General features: G+C 46.2%; 1 protein-coding gene and 1 long non-coding RNA gene across 3 annotated transcripts in view; one reads left to right on the top strand and one right to left on the bottom strand.

Annotated features, from left to right (window-relative positions):
* Positions 1 to 1,481: 1,481 nt before the first annotated feature.
* LOC136349692 (uncharacterized) lies at positions 1,482 to 14,544 on the bottom strand. Its single transcript, XR_010733867.1, has 3 exons — positions 14,419 to 14,544; positions 1,568 to 1,608; positions 1,482 to 1,506 (listed from the first exon to the last, which is right to left on the bottom strand). It is a non-coding gene; the product is annotated as an uncharacterized lncRNA (long non-coding RNA).
* The window catches only part of Sox15 (Sox box protein 15), a 37,754-nt gene continuing 33,695 nt past the window's right edge, over positions 10,790 to 14,848 (top strand). For both annotated transcript variants that reach the window (XM_066301379.1, XM_066301381.1), the window contains exon 1: positions 10,790 to 11,124. In XM_066301379.1, the coding sequence (XP_066157476.1) occupies positions 11,084 to 11,124 (41 nt within the window). In that variant the 5' untranslated portion in view covers positions 10,790 to 11,083. The remainder of the gene's footprint in view (positions 11,125 to 14,848) is intronic.

Genomic DNA, 14,848 nt, shown 5'->3' with positions numbered 1-14,848 from the left:
CCGGTCTGCCCGACTTTCCCAGACAATATATCAAATCCGGTAGGGCTTCCCCATTTCCTAAAGCAATTAAAAAGAAAACGCGGAGGAAGTACGTAACCAAAAGTCGAAGTTTAAATAACGTTATCGGGCGCAGACAAAGGGGGCTTTTCTCATGCTTTGCGCCTTGTTTGCTCAAGACACTTTCTTTTGGAACCACCGAGCGGGTACCCACAACATTGGTACCTTTTGTTTGTTTGTGAGTCCGATGCATATGCAAAGAAACGACCTCAGAATTGGAAAGGTCACTGCATGGCAAATGAGCAACAGCGCGACCTTCGTCCCGACGACTAATTAATCGAATCAGTGATACCACCGCTCGGTTCTTCACGGTCAAAGGTCCGATCGAGCGCTTCCTGTCCGTACTTTCCAGCATAAAAATAATGATAATACGGATACGTAAACACATCTAAGCGGGCCCGTCAATAAGGCATGTACGACTTTAAATTTAAAGTGGTACCGCCGCGTCGTGGCACCTGCCACCTGCGTGAATAAAACAAAAGACCGATTAGCGCGTGTGGTCTCCTGGATAATACTTTTACCGAAATTTTAATAATTCATTACAAGACGTTCATGGCATAAATAGGAAACACCGATGTTGCCCCGTAAGGCGGTACTTTTGATTGTTCATTTTTCTGTAGGAAATTGTAGCGTTTCCGGTTAGAAAAGGAACTATGTAGGTACCCCAAAAACGGAAAATCTATCGAACGGAACACCCACTCAATGGGAAGTCTCTGATTTGTAGTCAAAAAAATACGACGGTCAAAAGCTGTCTCGTCGCAATGGTCATCTGGTCAAAACGACAGGCGGTTCCTCCACGCTTTGGACTCCGCCGGACTACTCTTATGATTGACGCTGCGCATTCCCGGAGAGAAAAGAGCGAGAAGGTAAGTCGTGAAGGTACTTTGGGGTACGACCGAAGGAATTAGTAAGCGCTAGTGGGTCCGTGGACACAGTCCTCAGTTCCACGGTCAGGCCAGGAGGGCACTAGTTGTCGATTTTAGAAAGGTGGGCACAGCAAGGAAGGAGCCTGTCAAAAAGGGCCACAGCAACGGTGCAGCCTCAGGAAATTCGAATTGACTTTGCAACATTGGTAAACCAGAAATGATTCGCAGAGACCTGTAAAGATAGGAGATTTCCCCCCCTTTTTTTTTCGTTTTGTTTGCATCTCCTCAGAATCTTTTGCTTTCTCCAATGACCCCAAACCTATAAATTTATCATTAAAAAGCTTAACGTAGATCAGTCATTTGACGAATCATTGGAGAGTGTCCAGGACGTGCCTCAGTTAGTTAGTTTATTTCACCCACGAATTTGCGAGTTGAAATTACAATTTTTAAAGTGGCAGAAATCAGACGCCTCTCCCTCGAATTTGGGTATTTTTTGGAAAATCTTAAAATTTTTGTCTTGTCGCGCATCGCTTTGACGAACAGACTTGAACCCTATTGACCCGTTCCATTGGCATCTTGCAGCCTTAAAAATGCCGTGCGAACAACCTTCATTTGAAGCTGTTTGAAAATCAATCTGAGCTTACCTGCAGTCACCTAATATTCGAAGAACGGCCCCCGAGCTTTCCTGAAATCGTAAATTTTCAGATGTACATTAACAGAACTTTCAAAAAATATAAACGTTTTGAAAAAGTCGAAAACTTCAAAAGTTCAAGCTTAAAGATTGTCAAATATCAATAATTGTCAAAATTTCAATAATTGTCAAAACTTCAATAATTGTCAAAACTTCAATAATTGTCAAAATTTCATTAATTGTCAAATTCTTGACAAGTTGACATAATTTTTTAAACTCCGTAGAACTTTTAGTATTCGATAGAATTTTCGAAATTTGACAAGTTTGGAGAACAAGCGATTCTTAAGGTACTTTCGAAAAACGGCAAAATTTATTTTAACACCATAACAAAGTCAACTTTCCAAAGCTGCTCCATTTGAAAACAATTAGAAAAATGGCTGATTAAGAGAAAATAAAATAACGTTAAAATGTTTTCGCCCCGGGACAAAACATTCGTGCGCTGCGAGCTGAACATCAAGCCCGTTGCCATGGAGACGATCAATAACAACGTCACCGACGTTTCCATGGAAATTCGCAGGCAGTTAAAATTAACCGCACACTGCCAATTTAGCCTGTATACGTTGTTACTTCGACTCTTGGTTAAGCCTCAGCCCGAAGAGCACCAACCCGACTTGCTAATTAGACGTTGTTGACAGAGCTGTTGTCCCCTAACTAGACGCTATCTGTCGATAATTCCGCATCTCTACCAATAAGTAGGCGCATGGCTCGTTGTCGTTTCGCCGAAGTAACGCGCGTCATCAAGATGTCATATTGAAAACTACCTATGTTTAGTGACGTCAAAATTGACCGCCATGTTTTGTGTTAGCTCTCACCGTTTATCTTTCTTAAGTGTTAAATTACGTATCATGTACGATGTTAACTACGAGCCCGGGGGATGGGGTGAGGGGTGAGGGGGGTTGATTTGAGTTAACGGAGACGGGATTTTTCTCTTTTAAGTGAAAACGGTCGAGAGTCGCATCGAGGAGCGTTTTTCCTCGCCCCATTAACCTCCCATTGGCTGCGCCGTAACAACCTCCGAAACAATCGAAAGTCGCGTCCTCGGTACGCCACTTAATCCCGAAAATCGCGGAATTTCAAAACTACAACCGCGAAAAGTGACACCGTTCCGAGGACACGCTCTTTTCGTTTCTAGGTAAAAGATACTAATTCTTCGTCACACACCATGGAAGATTTTCCTAAATAAACGTTTCACCCTCGTCTCCGGACATCGACGAGAAAAAATGAGCTCAATTACCGGTGGATGCGAGTCGTTTTGACGATTGACAGATAAGACGCGGACAAGTGTGTCGTTGGCCCCCCGACGGGTGAGCGATGGGGCTGCGCCCCGTGGGAGCGACGGAGATCGATGGATTCTAACCGGAAAGCCGATCTCTAATTAATTTTCCTATCGGACGAGGGACTGCGCTGCCGTTTACCTGAGCGACGCCGATGCTCGAGTCGCTTCGTGCTTTTTTGACAAATTTATTAAAAATCCACTAATGCAACCAACCTTTTTCGGGTTAGTTCAGGTTGGGCCTCTTCGAGCCAACTCGCACCCACTACAGGTGCTTAAAGCGACCAACGTACACGTGAAAATAAGCAGTGAAGACGGTGCCGGGTTTGAGCGTTTCCGCACCAGTGGTGTCCAGTCGGGGTTAAGACCCTCGACCGGAGCGGCGTCACTTCCGTTTCTCACGAGATTTCATCGCGGGCTCCGAATAATTATCTCCGCTTATTGCAACGAATTTACCTACTTAGATTCTCTCTCTTTTCCTGCGCCACGAGCAGAAAACCCACGAAACCCATGTGGGATGGGACGGCGGCAGGGCGAAGAGCAAAAAGCCGAAAATGCGAAAATTTCGAAATCGAATTCTAATGCGAAAACGCCACGAACCAAAATGCCATCGAATTCGTTGGGGAAATTGCCCAACATGTGTCGACCTCCTCGAGGAGCTTTTCAACGCAACCCCATCCGAGACAATGCGCTTCTAAGACGTTCGAACGGTGATGACCCAAGGTGTGGCCCCCATATACACGTTAATTTTGAAAAAGCACGAGCTGGGCCCGCCGCCGCTCCGCGGCCCGCATATCAATGAAGCCCCCTCGAACCGGACCTGGGTATTAACGACGCAGGGTGGGGCCCCACATTGACGCGCCGATCGTTTACGTCAAATATCGTTTTTGGTTGCGGCCTCGTTTTGGGCCTCCCTAATTTGCGGTTGATTGAGTCACTTGCGATGACCATTAGACGTTTCGGTGCTGATCTGAACGTCTCATTTTGGATGGTTCCGGGGACCGAAACAGGAACGCATTTTGCAGGATATGCGTTGCGGGCCCCACCTCGAAACTCGCCATTTCGTACAGATTTTGGCACCCTGTGCGCGGTCCCTACTTGAATTATCGGCGCGCGTTTCTGCACCGAGCAAACTCGACTGAGCAAGGGAAACTTAAGTCCCACGTGTCTTGACGAGTTAAAGAGCGTGCGCAGTAGTGGAGAAACTGGGACCCGCGCAGAATCCTGAATTTGGCTCCGACTTATGGAATCGTAGTTTTTAATTTCGTTATCGTTGGGAAATCAAGTGCACAATTTACTTGCGCCCCTACACCGGGGGGGCCCATGAACACTGAGTCCCGGGTCGTCCGTGTATTTAAAAAACCCGGACTAAAGACGACAGTAGGAACATGAACGCGAGTTCCTGCGACTTAAAGGCACACGGCCCCGTGGAAACCTCCACGAATTCATCAATTTCCTACGTGCCCTGAGGCTCCGCGACTTCGACGACGGCCCCCCGATTCAAATGAGCTTTTGGCTGAAATAAGTAACCAGATTATGTAAAAATTAATTGGAAAGCGCCTCGAAACGATGCCGGTGGATTTCGTAACTTGGTGATGGCGGAAATGAAGAAGAGGAGCACCGTCACCCTTGAGGGAAAGTGAAACCGAGACGGTGAGCGTTTTGTCACTTTTTATTGACTAATTGCGCCAAAGTCACTGGACTGACGATCATCCGAGCGCAATTCGCCGGAACGCGTACGAAAGAAAATGATTTTCCCATGAAAACGCGGTTTCTTGCTTTCCAAACAGAAGTTCGTGCATTTCGCGCCGCCTGCAGCCCGACCGGGGAAATCTACAGAAAAATCCGCAGGCAGGGAAACTGCTCACGTTCGCGCAGGATGCGCTAAGAATGTGAAACAAATAAAGCTGGAAGATGGGAACTTTCCAGCCAATCCGCCATTTGCGGCCTGGCACCAGTCGCGAGTGACCGCTCCAGGTCGCACGGCACTGCGACGGGCGCAGAACGAAGCAGACGATCCAAGAAACCGATGCTGAAGTGCAGAAGTTAGAGGAAGTCGGTCCCTCCGAGTTTTCCCAGGCGCGCGCAAAACTTTTCCGCGTTTCGCGTGCGCCCCGGAAAACGGACAAAACAAGATGGAGGTTGGGGCAGCGCGCGCGCGCCATTTTTTTTTATTCCGACGCGTTCCATTTCCTCACAACCTGGTCTGTGCGTTAAAGGGATCAATGGAACGAAATAGAGGTGAAAGCAACGAAAACCACTCGGTGCCACGTCATAAAATGCAAATTTCAGGTGGATGTGTATACGTATCCTACATGTAGAATAATGGACGCGATAAAGATCTTTACGGAAACCGTAAAGCGGAACAGGACAGGACGCAAGTATTAAGTGGGTACGCAAAAGAAGAATTGGGTCGATCATAAAATTCATAAACGTAACAATGGAACAGCCACCGCAGAATGTGCAAATTATTCGAACACAATTGAATCATATGTACATAACTGTGGTGATCGACACAGTTTTCGTCGATTCTCGGGCCTTCCAAATTTACCAAACGGTGACTTATAACTCGATCTGTGTTAATGGAGCCCCCAAATTACTTTTTAAAACGACACCAAAAGTAATTTTTTTTAGCCGAATGGAAGGTTTAAAAATAATTTTTTTTAATTTTTTTTTTATTTTTTTATTTTTTTATTTTTTTATTTTTTATTTTTTTATTTTTTTATTTTTTTATTTTTTTATTTTTTTATTTTTTTATTTATTTGTTTGTTTGTTTGTTTGTTTGTTCCACGGCTGATTCAGTGACTATCAAAATTTATATAATATTTTTCGAGGGCTCGGAGCTACTTCTACTGCATAAAAACCGTCGCACATTAGCCCACTGCCAAACTTTTTTCTCGAGCGGCTTGGCCGTTCGCCTCGGACGCTTCCAAACTGTCGTTTCTATTTTACACATCGGTCGGGCTTTCCAATCCGGAAAGATAAATTCATCGTTTTCGATTGGCCGCACAGCCCTCCCGATTTGACCCCAATCGACTTTTCGATTTGGGTGGCGCCCCTTCGTGGGCCGAACGGTGCGGTACGTCTTTCCACCGAAACGGTCAAATGGCAGCGCGAAAAGTGCGTCTGACCGCCAATTCAAACGCTGCAGGAAGCGACTTCGGTTTTTTTCAGATGTAAATAAGCACCGTTCGACATTTTTTTTCCTCTGAGGGTCCGCTGATAGAAAAAAAAATCAATATTTTCCTTATCAGCAAGGCGGACGTGAGTAAAACTTTTTTTTTTAACTTTCTCTGTTGCCGGTCCCCCCCGGCCCCAGTAACCTGCGCCTGTAACAGTGCTACGATAGGGCTGGAGCGCAAAAATGCATCACAAGCTGCGTGCCGATAATCAGAACGTGCTGCGCGGCACGGAGAGGAGAACACCCCGTAAATTCTTCTAATTCAAATATCACTCCTTGGCGTTTGGCGTGCTTAGAAAGTGCCCTTAGATCGACCAAATACACCCAGACCCAGAACGCAGCGAAACTTTCGTCATTTGAGCGAGTTTCATGGATATCGAATAGTGTTAAACCGCAGTGTGAACGCTATAGTGATATGTTGTCACACATGGTCCCACGAAGAGCGAACGGGCAAAAGGGAGGAACTGGAAGATCCTGAAGCCCGCCAAGATCGCCGCCTTCGAATCATGGCCCTAAGGGAGGGGTTCGCCTCGTCGAGGACGCTGGCGGATCAGTGGTTTGCTGAGTGTGGAAGACCCGTCAGGGTTCGAACCATTTATCGCCGGATAAGAAGTTTTGGATCGATTTCCTATCATCCCCATCTGGTACTACCACCGTCAAAATCGACTGCAGTAGCGCTGAAAGCGGATACGCCCCAATTTGGAATGGGGTAATATCGTGTGTAGCAACGAATCCAGACCCTGTTTGAGTACGCACGATGATCGGGCAAGAGTAAGAAAGAGACGGGACCCTTACTTTACAATACTAAGGACTGTTGGGGTCACGATTTGGGGTGCTACTGCACGTGGTAGCGGGTCGCCTTTACGTTCCATCAGAGGCAGTATGATGGTCCAAGGAAACACCCGAGAAGATTGGAACCTCATCTCGTGCCTTATCTGGCAACTCCTGTTGATCCAGTTTTCTAGCAAGACGATACACGACCACGTGTGGCCAGAGTGACTATGAACTCCTTTCAACCAAATACCATTAATTTGCTACCTTGGCCGCAACGAGCTGTGGACCCCTCACCGATTGAACATGTATGAGGCATTGCAGGTCGAAGGTTGCATAATTTCCCCATCCCCCACAAACACCAGCAGCAGTATGTCACGCTGTCTAGTTAGTCTAGAATGAGATCCCCCAAGAGGACATCAACCCATCCGTTAGATCCGTGCCTAGGTGTGCACACTAGTGTATGAGACACCGCGGGGGGCCCGCAAAATATTATTTTTTTTTTTAATGAAATTTGTTCGATTTTTTAATGAAATTTGTTCGATTTTGTAATGAAATTTGCTCGATTTTTAAATGAAATTCGTTCGATTTTTTAATGAAATTCGTTCGATTTTTTAATGAAATTTGTTCGATTTTTTAATGAAATTCGTTCGATTTTTTAATGAAATTCGTTCGATTTTTTAATGAAATTTGTTCGATTTTTTAATGAAATTCGTTCGATTTTTTAATGAAATTTGTTCGATTTTTTAATGAAATTCGTTCGATTTTTTAATGAAATTTGCTCGATTTTTTAATGAAATTCGTTCGATTTTTTAATGAAATATCTTGTGTTTTAGACGAGAAACGTGCACACCGAAAATTATTTAAATAAAACCATTTGTACGGGGTGTTTTCACTTCTATGCCACGCAGTATAATTTGATACCTTACAACCGGGTAACGGGCGTACCCGAGACACAACATCCAGGCGGCATTTGAGAAGTAAGAATGAGAGCCCCGGACTCCGCCGGTAGCAGTTCTAGTAGCTCGACCCGTGATAAAATCCGAAACAAAAGAAATCCGATACGATTATAGCCGGCGCGCGCCAAAATCGCCTTCTTTTGTTTTTTTGTTTTTTTCCGTTCTTCGCTTTTTTTGGTTTCGGTTTAGACGCGCGATGGTCTTTTGTTAGTTTCGAGCAGGTGCGTACCGTTCTGACGCGGAATTCTCGTATTTTTCTAGATGTCGATATGGTTTTGCATAATAACACATCCGAGGTACCATAAAGTACCGCTCTGCAATAACGGGAATCATGTTCTTTGCAAAAAAACGAAAATTATGTTATATTCGAAGTGCCAATAGGGAACCGTTGAAAACGGAAATGGATGATAATAACGGACGATAATTAAGGAAAAACCTCGCACTAGGCGGCGAGCCGCAAACGTAGGGCGTAGATTAGATAATCTGTTATTTACTGCGAGACATCTGACATTGACATTGACATGTAACAGATGAATTTATTTAAAGCGGGCTTGCGGTATGACAACGGGCAGCTGAGTTTTTTTCTAACGATTCAGGCGCGTCACACGACGTACCATCAAATAGCCGCCTTGCCACACTCGAAGATGGTACCGTGGCATCGGAAAAACGGCGTTATGATTTTCATTAAAAATGAAATTGTAAAATTCCGCTTTGGGTACGGTACTCTTCTCGAGTTCCACTGAAGGAATCGGCACGTGGCGTCTAAAATTGGTCCCGTGACTCGGTTAATGCGACACGCACCACTTTGCGATTTTCACTGCCAGAGGGTACCGGTCTCCGAAAAAAAAATACGTGGAAAATTTAACTCTGCTGGTGCAAGTTCATTTTACGAGCGAGCGAATAAACAATACTACGAAAGGCCCGCCGGTGGTACTCCCGGACCGGACGTGACGTCACGGGTCAACGGAAGTCGGGGTCGGCGGGGTTGGGAGCCAAGACTCGTTCGTTCGTTATCCTCGGCCGTGTAATTTAGACCAACTTTTAAGGTCGATTTAATAGCGGCGGTACTGCGAGCGGCGTCGTCTCGAAACGCCACGGACCCAACACAGAAGTACTGACAGTTCCGTGGGGTACCACCCACTTTTCGTTTTTTTTTTTTTTTTTTTTTTTCCGTTTGATCGTTTTTACAACGCATCTTGGCCTCATTTTCCGCATAAATACATGAACCTATTGCTGTGCGATAAAAGATATTTTCCCACCGGTAACGTAATTAATACGGTACCGCCAGCTGAACACCAAACATCGGCAGTCGTTTTTATTTATTAACTTACGAGCACACTCACCACCCCCCTCCCCCCTCCCTTCCCGCCCCCCCCCCCATACCCCCCTCCCCCCCTTCGCCGGTTCCCCGGCGATGCTGATTTTTCTTTTAATTCCATCGCAACAATATTAAAAACCCGAAACAGTTAACTTTTAAATATGTGTGAACTTTCAACTAATTGCGGATTAAAATGGAGTTCCTTCCTTTTTACGTGAACAGTTACTAGACACTGATGAAGAAAAATGCTTAATATAAGTGCAATCGCGAGACCGCCGGCACCAATCGCTGGAAACCTGGCAACGTGGCCGCCGTCACCCGGTTTGCGCTTCCACACGTCAGGACGGGATCCAATCGACAAACTGCGGATGGTGCGGATGGTCTCGGTACGACCTTGCGTTCTACGAAACAAAAGAAGGATCCCACAGTTAAAAAAAAAAGCTCTCATGGAAGTGCGGAAATTTTATCTCAATTATGGTGTTCAAGGAGAGGTTGAACCCCGGCAAAACCCCCTTCCACCCTCCTCTCCCTTCAATTAGATCTAGATGAGGATTTCTTTTTAATTGGCGTATAATTTTCTAGGTCGACCGACCTTTCTACCTCTCGCCGAAGTCCGGGTTTCGTGTCCAAGCGGCTTCATTTGCTCATGCTTTGGTTTCATTAGTTATTTGCTGCTGATTTATTGGGCTTTTGATTCAAAACGGTGGGAAAAATGAAAGCCGGAAATAACAGAATGCAGATGATACCCATGTACCGCTGTCGTACAGGAAACCGCATGATACTTGAAGCTTGAAAAATGCTAAGTTTACGCCAATGAACTTATAAATAAGTAGAAAGAAACAGAAAATAAATAAAATAGAAAGTAGCACTAATTTGAAAAAAAAAAAAAAAAAAAAAAAAAAAGAAAAAAAAAAGAAAAAAAAAGAAAAAAAATGGCTCCACCATTTTGTATGAACGTCCCGTATTACATATACAGAGCGAATCGTTAATTACGGAGGTGAATTGAAAAATAAAGGATGCAAAAATGTCCAAAAAAAAGTTTACTTCACGGCTCCTTCGCCCTTGCACTGGGCGTGAAAAGGCGCGCAGATACTAACACCTTTCTGCCGAAGTACCCTCCGATAACTGCTACCGTCCGAAACGACCACCCTGTGCAATTCTGCGGCGTTCTAGAGCCGGTCAAAGAGTCCTTGCTGGACTTTAGGCCTTGTGACACGCGGGCCAAATGCTTCTTCCCCCGTTCCGTCTTCAAGGGCTTCGACGGAAACCTATTCGTTTCGATACCCGACAACCGGTCCATGAGCGTTTCTGCGCAAAAAGCGTCCTCGCTACACCCTGTATGCAAAAACGTTTGCGCAAGAGCGATCGCCCAGAGGGCCAAAATAAAAAAAATTACGTAATGAGAAATTTTTGATAAAAACTGACCACGCAGGTCTTCGTGGTTTTTAAATCGTCACACATTTGCCTGAGCAGCGCAGAGGTTTCTTATTTTTGACAGATATTTGCCGACGAGTTGGTACTCAGATAGTACCCATCATTTTCCCACCCGAACCGAAACCCCGCGCGATAAATTAACCTGTCCCCAAAGCGAAGAAAATCAGAAAAGTGGCGGTACCCGGACCGACGCGCGCACCTCCTCAGGTAGCCCCAGGTGAATCTAGGTGGTACCCAACCAGACCGCGATAGTAGTACCTGGAGCAGCGTCGTCATCGCACCTTTTCACTAATTGCACGTATGGTTCATCGCGTCGATCGTTTTCCGACGGACTTGAGACACCCTCAGTACCAGGTGGTACCACGAGTGCGCGATCTGAATTCAGGGGCTGTTTCTAACGGTGATTCGACATTGCCCCCCCGAGGTGGTTCCGGAAGCACGTTCAGTTCCGAAGCTTTCTGGTGATTTTTCAGTGATGGTGCGGTGTTGTTGGTGAGGGTTGTGGTACCATCGGGGTAGACTGGCAGTAAACGATGGCGTCAGACGAAGATTGCGGCCCCTACGCAAATTACCAGTGAGTAGCTCAGTTTCTCGGGAAGTCAAAACTTTTAGGGGGTAAAGAGAGTGGCAGCTGAGGCACTTCGTGCATTGTGCAGTTGTCGCGCTCTAGAACGGTCTCGGTCGCAGGGATTGGCGCTGTTGTGGGAGAATTTCATACGGGGGGTGCGTACTGAAACCCAGTAACAAGAAGGTACCGCCGCGTGCTGGTAGTACCTATGACAGTCGAAATATCCCTCAGCTTCGCCATCAAACCGGATTAAATTCTCGTGCATTTTCGTTGACTTCTTATTTTAGGTAAAATCGTGAAAGTGGTACTCCATGCGTGATCCACCAGGGTACTATTAATAAATTATAAATTACCCATATTTTCGACGGAAACTCGGTGCCAAATACCGACTCGAAGTAAGATTAGAATGTTTGCTTTTCTGTTATAATATTAATTTCGATCCGTCTCACTCGCTCTTATCAAATCACTTTCGAGTGTCTGGCTTTATCGGGAACCTTGTCTAAGACTGATAACTGGGCCTTAAACAAACAAACCAACATCTCGCTCGGTGATGAGCATCGTGATCATGATGCGACAATGTGTGTCTTCAACTCACGACGGAATTTCGTTCTCGGTGCCACCTTTCCGCCGAGGGCCGAGCTCTCGTGGTGATCATCGAAACGGCGAGGGAAGAGCGAGAGGACTCAAATCTGGGAAAAGTCCGTGCGCAGCCCGACGTTCTTGAGGGGATTAAAAAAAAAATTAAAATCGTGCGCAGGGGTTGTCAGCATGCGAGCAGAAGTAGCTGATGCAAAGCGACGCGACCTGCGCTGGCGAAGAACGAGTCAATCACGGAAAATTTCCCTGTTTCCTCAACTGCCCGCCGACTACCGGCAGGATAATGCCCTTAAGGTTGCCCGAGGCGTCCTGGATTTGGCCACCGCCACGGAACTCGCTTTACTCGGGACACTCTGCACGGAGCCGACGCGAGGGGACGGCGGCCGATCCGCTCGCGCAAAGCTGGTTTCCCGATCGCCCCCTTAAACCAGCACTCGTCGAAGGGGCACGAGATGCCCCCCTGAGCGCCTCGGCGCCCAGGCAGCGTCAATTGGCGATGGGCAGGGTCGACCCTACGCTAAAGAGCTAATCGAAGTTGCCCGGAGCGAACGCGCCCGACAGTCATCCCCGCTATTCAGCGGGGATGACAGCCTCCATTACATGCTCGTCGACACTGCCGATCTCCCGAAGGAAGCCGCGGGCAAGAGAGTACCTACGCCAATGAACTTTGCGCCGGCCTTTCCGGCGAGGGGGAGGCTGCCCCGCGACGCGGGGGGTAATTGAGAAGTCGAGATGCGTCGACGCCAATGAGTTTCGCGGGGCGACATGGGACGGTGTCCGCAGGACGTCCGCGGACGCGTGTCCGACCGTTCGAAGGCAAATTAAATTATTTATTAAGCTAGGTCAAGGTGCTGATGGGTGGGTGTTGCGAAGGAATGGCAATCAAATGCCACGACTGGGAACAATACCCTGTATAATGCACGTCCGCGCCGAACGCCGATAAATCGTGATCTGTATTAGTAAGAGTTATTGGGAACAAACCGGCACAAATTCCTCTCATCTTGTAATATCGACTATTCCGCAGGAAAAGACCCACTAATGCGAGAGGATTTATGGGAAAGCGGGAGCGTTGGTTGCATAAGCAAATGCATACGTGCAAGCAACTAATTATCCGAGATTTATACGTTTTGCATTTTTAATTAAATAAATAAACGGTCATCCCCGACCACGACGACGATCCTTTCGCGAAAGACTTGGCAAAATTTCCACACCTGTCCGTTTCGAAACGATTTATCGCGGCACGATCGGAGAGTTTTCGTACTCCCCGATCGTCGTCCCGGCTAAAACTCACTGCAGGAACGTTCCGCAGGTTAGCTCGGGTTAAGGGCGATTATCGAACTTCGTCCGGGACCGAGCAGAAAGGAAATCTGGATGACTGAGCCGGGAAACGAGCGGCTCCCTGAAGGGAATCGTAACTGCACCCCGAGGCGACGGTGCGCTACTGACTTTTGCGTCCGTCCGCAGCGCAAACTCCCTCCCTGAAAGATTGAAGTGGTGAGTTCGTCCCTGGAGCGAGCAAAGGCGTGCGACCGGGAACGCGGACGAGTCCCCAAACGAGCGAAACTCGACTAAGTCTTAGCTGCCCTTGGGAGGAGCGAATCACGCTGAAGGCGCCTCTGCGCAGACCGAAATCTCCCTGCATACGAGAAAAGAATCATATTGATTTTTACAACGTTGTTAATTTACAAATTAATGCCGATACGTTTAATTAAATAATATTTTGTGGCGATAATCTGTAAAGCACGCGGTTTGGATTGTTGCTGTTTGTGTATTAGTTATAGCGCGGCGTTGCCGCGCGCGCTCAATTGTCCCCGATGGAAGTAGCCCAGGCTTCACCCGAAAAATGGTGGGCGTTTTCGTGCGTCGCTACTGTTCGAACTTCGAGTTCGAACTTGTCGAACTTCTAGTTCGAACTTGAACTCCCGCCAACCTCAGCGCACCCCCGAACCTCGATTCCCGGATCGAAAGTAGCCGCACGGCGAGGCGAAACGTCGACGCGCCCACGAATTTGCGGATAAATGCGAAGCTTGGCAACGCGGCGTGTTTTTTTTAAATCGGCTAATTTCTAGTTTTAACCTTCACTTTTCGCATAAATTAATCGCGATAAGATCGATTTTATGTACAGCCATATCCTTTTCCTAGACAACCGACCGGCCGCAGTGGGTGATAAACTTATTTTTTTTTTTCTGTCGTACACTGGACGACTTCAGCTTCTACCGTTTTTCCCCTTGACATTTTCGCCAGGTAGGCACGGATTTTTGGAGACGTGGACACACCTAATTCTATACAAATTTATGCTCGACCGCACTACGCGATGCGCCGCTGCAAGACTAAGTTTAATTTTTGTTTTAATTTTTTTTTAATTTTTTAAAAATTAAAAAAAAAATTTTTAAAAGTTTTTTAAAAATAAAAAATAAATAAATAAATAAATAAAATTGTTTCAAAAAAAAAAAATCAAATTTTTTTCAAAATTAAAAAAAAAATCAAATTTTTTTCAAAATAATTTTTTTTTTTTAATTTCTTCAAAATTTCTTCAAAACACGCGACATTCCTCATGCACCTCTCTTGAACACCTCGGAACCTCTGGACGGCGCTTTAAGTGATGTGAGCACATCAGCAAACAACAAGTCCATGCGGTCCTCGGCTCGCAACTTTTCAAAATTACCTGGCCCATTTAGGGGCCCTTCTAGTCCCAGTCGTTACCTTAAAACTGCGCCCACTGCGCCGTTGCCTTCCCACTCAACTTTGCAGCCCTCAGAATCTTCTAGCTCATTGGCGTATCACGCAGCACCCTGACATCCTAAAGGAGTACGTTCGAAAGACTCCATCGAAGAAACCAGCGGCGCCCCGGCTGAAAAAACCCAAAGACCGGTTTGATCAGAATTAGTCGGAGTTAAATCGGGTTAATTTGAGTCACTGGCTTATACGTCCTACACGTGCCATTTTGCATATTAACCGAGTTGGGGAATAAAAGACCTTTTGTATAATTTTTTACTGTTGTCGCTTGGAAATTTTGTTACGTGCGAAAATGACCGTTTTCAGTAATTTCCAATATATTTGATCGAATTGGAATCAATGACGTCAGCTGTCTGAAATTTTGCTTGAATTCTGGCAACGGAATTCAGGACAGTTG

The sequence above is a fragment of the Euwallacea fornicatus genome, chromosome 39 (genome assembly GCF_040115645.1).
Source record: "Euwallacea fornicatus isolate EFF26 chromosome 39, ASM4011564v1, whole genome shotgun sequence".
In the NCBI taxonomy this organism is placed as follows: Eukaryota; Metazoa; Arthropoda; class Insecta; order Coleoptera; family Curculionidae; genus Euwallacea; species Euwallacea fornicatus.
The sequence above is the reverse complement of the archived record's forward strand: the minus strand, read 5'-3'. Positions and strand labels throughout refer to the sequence as shown.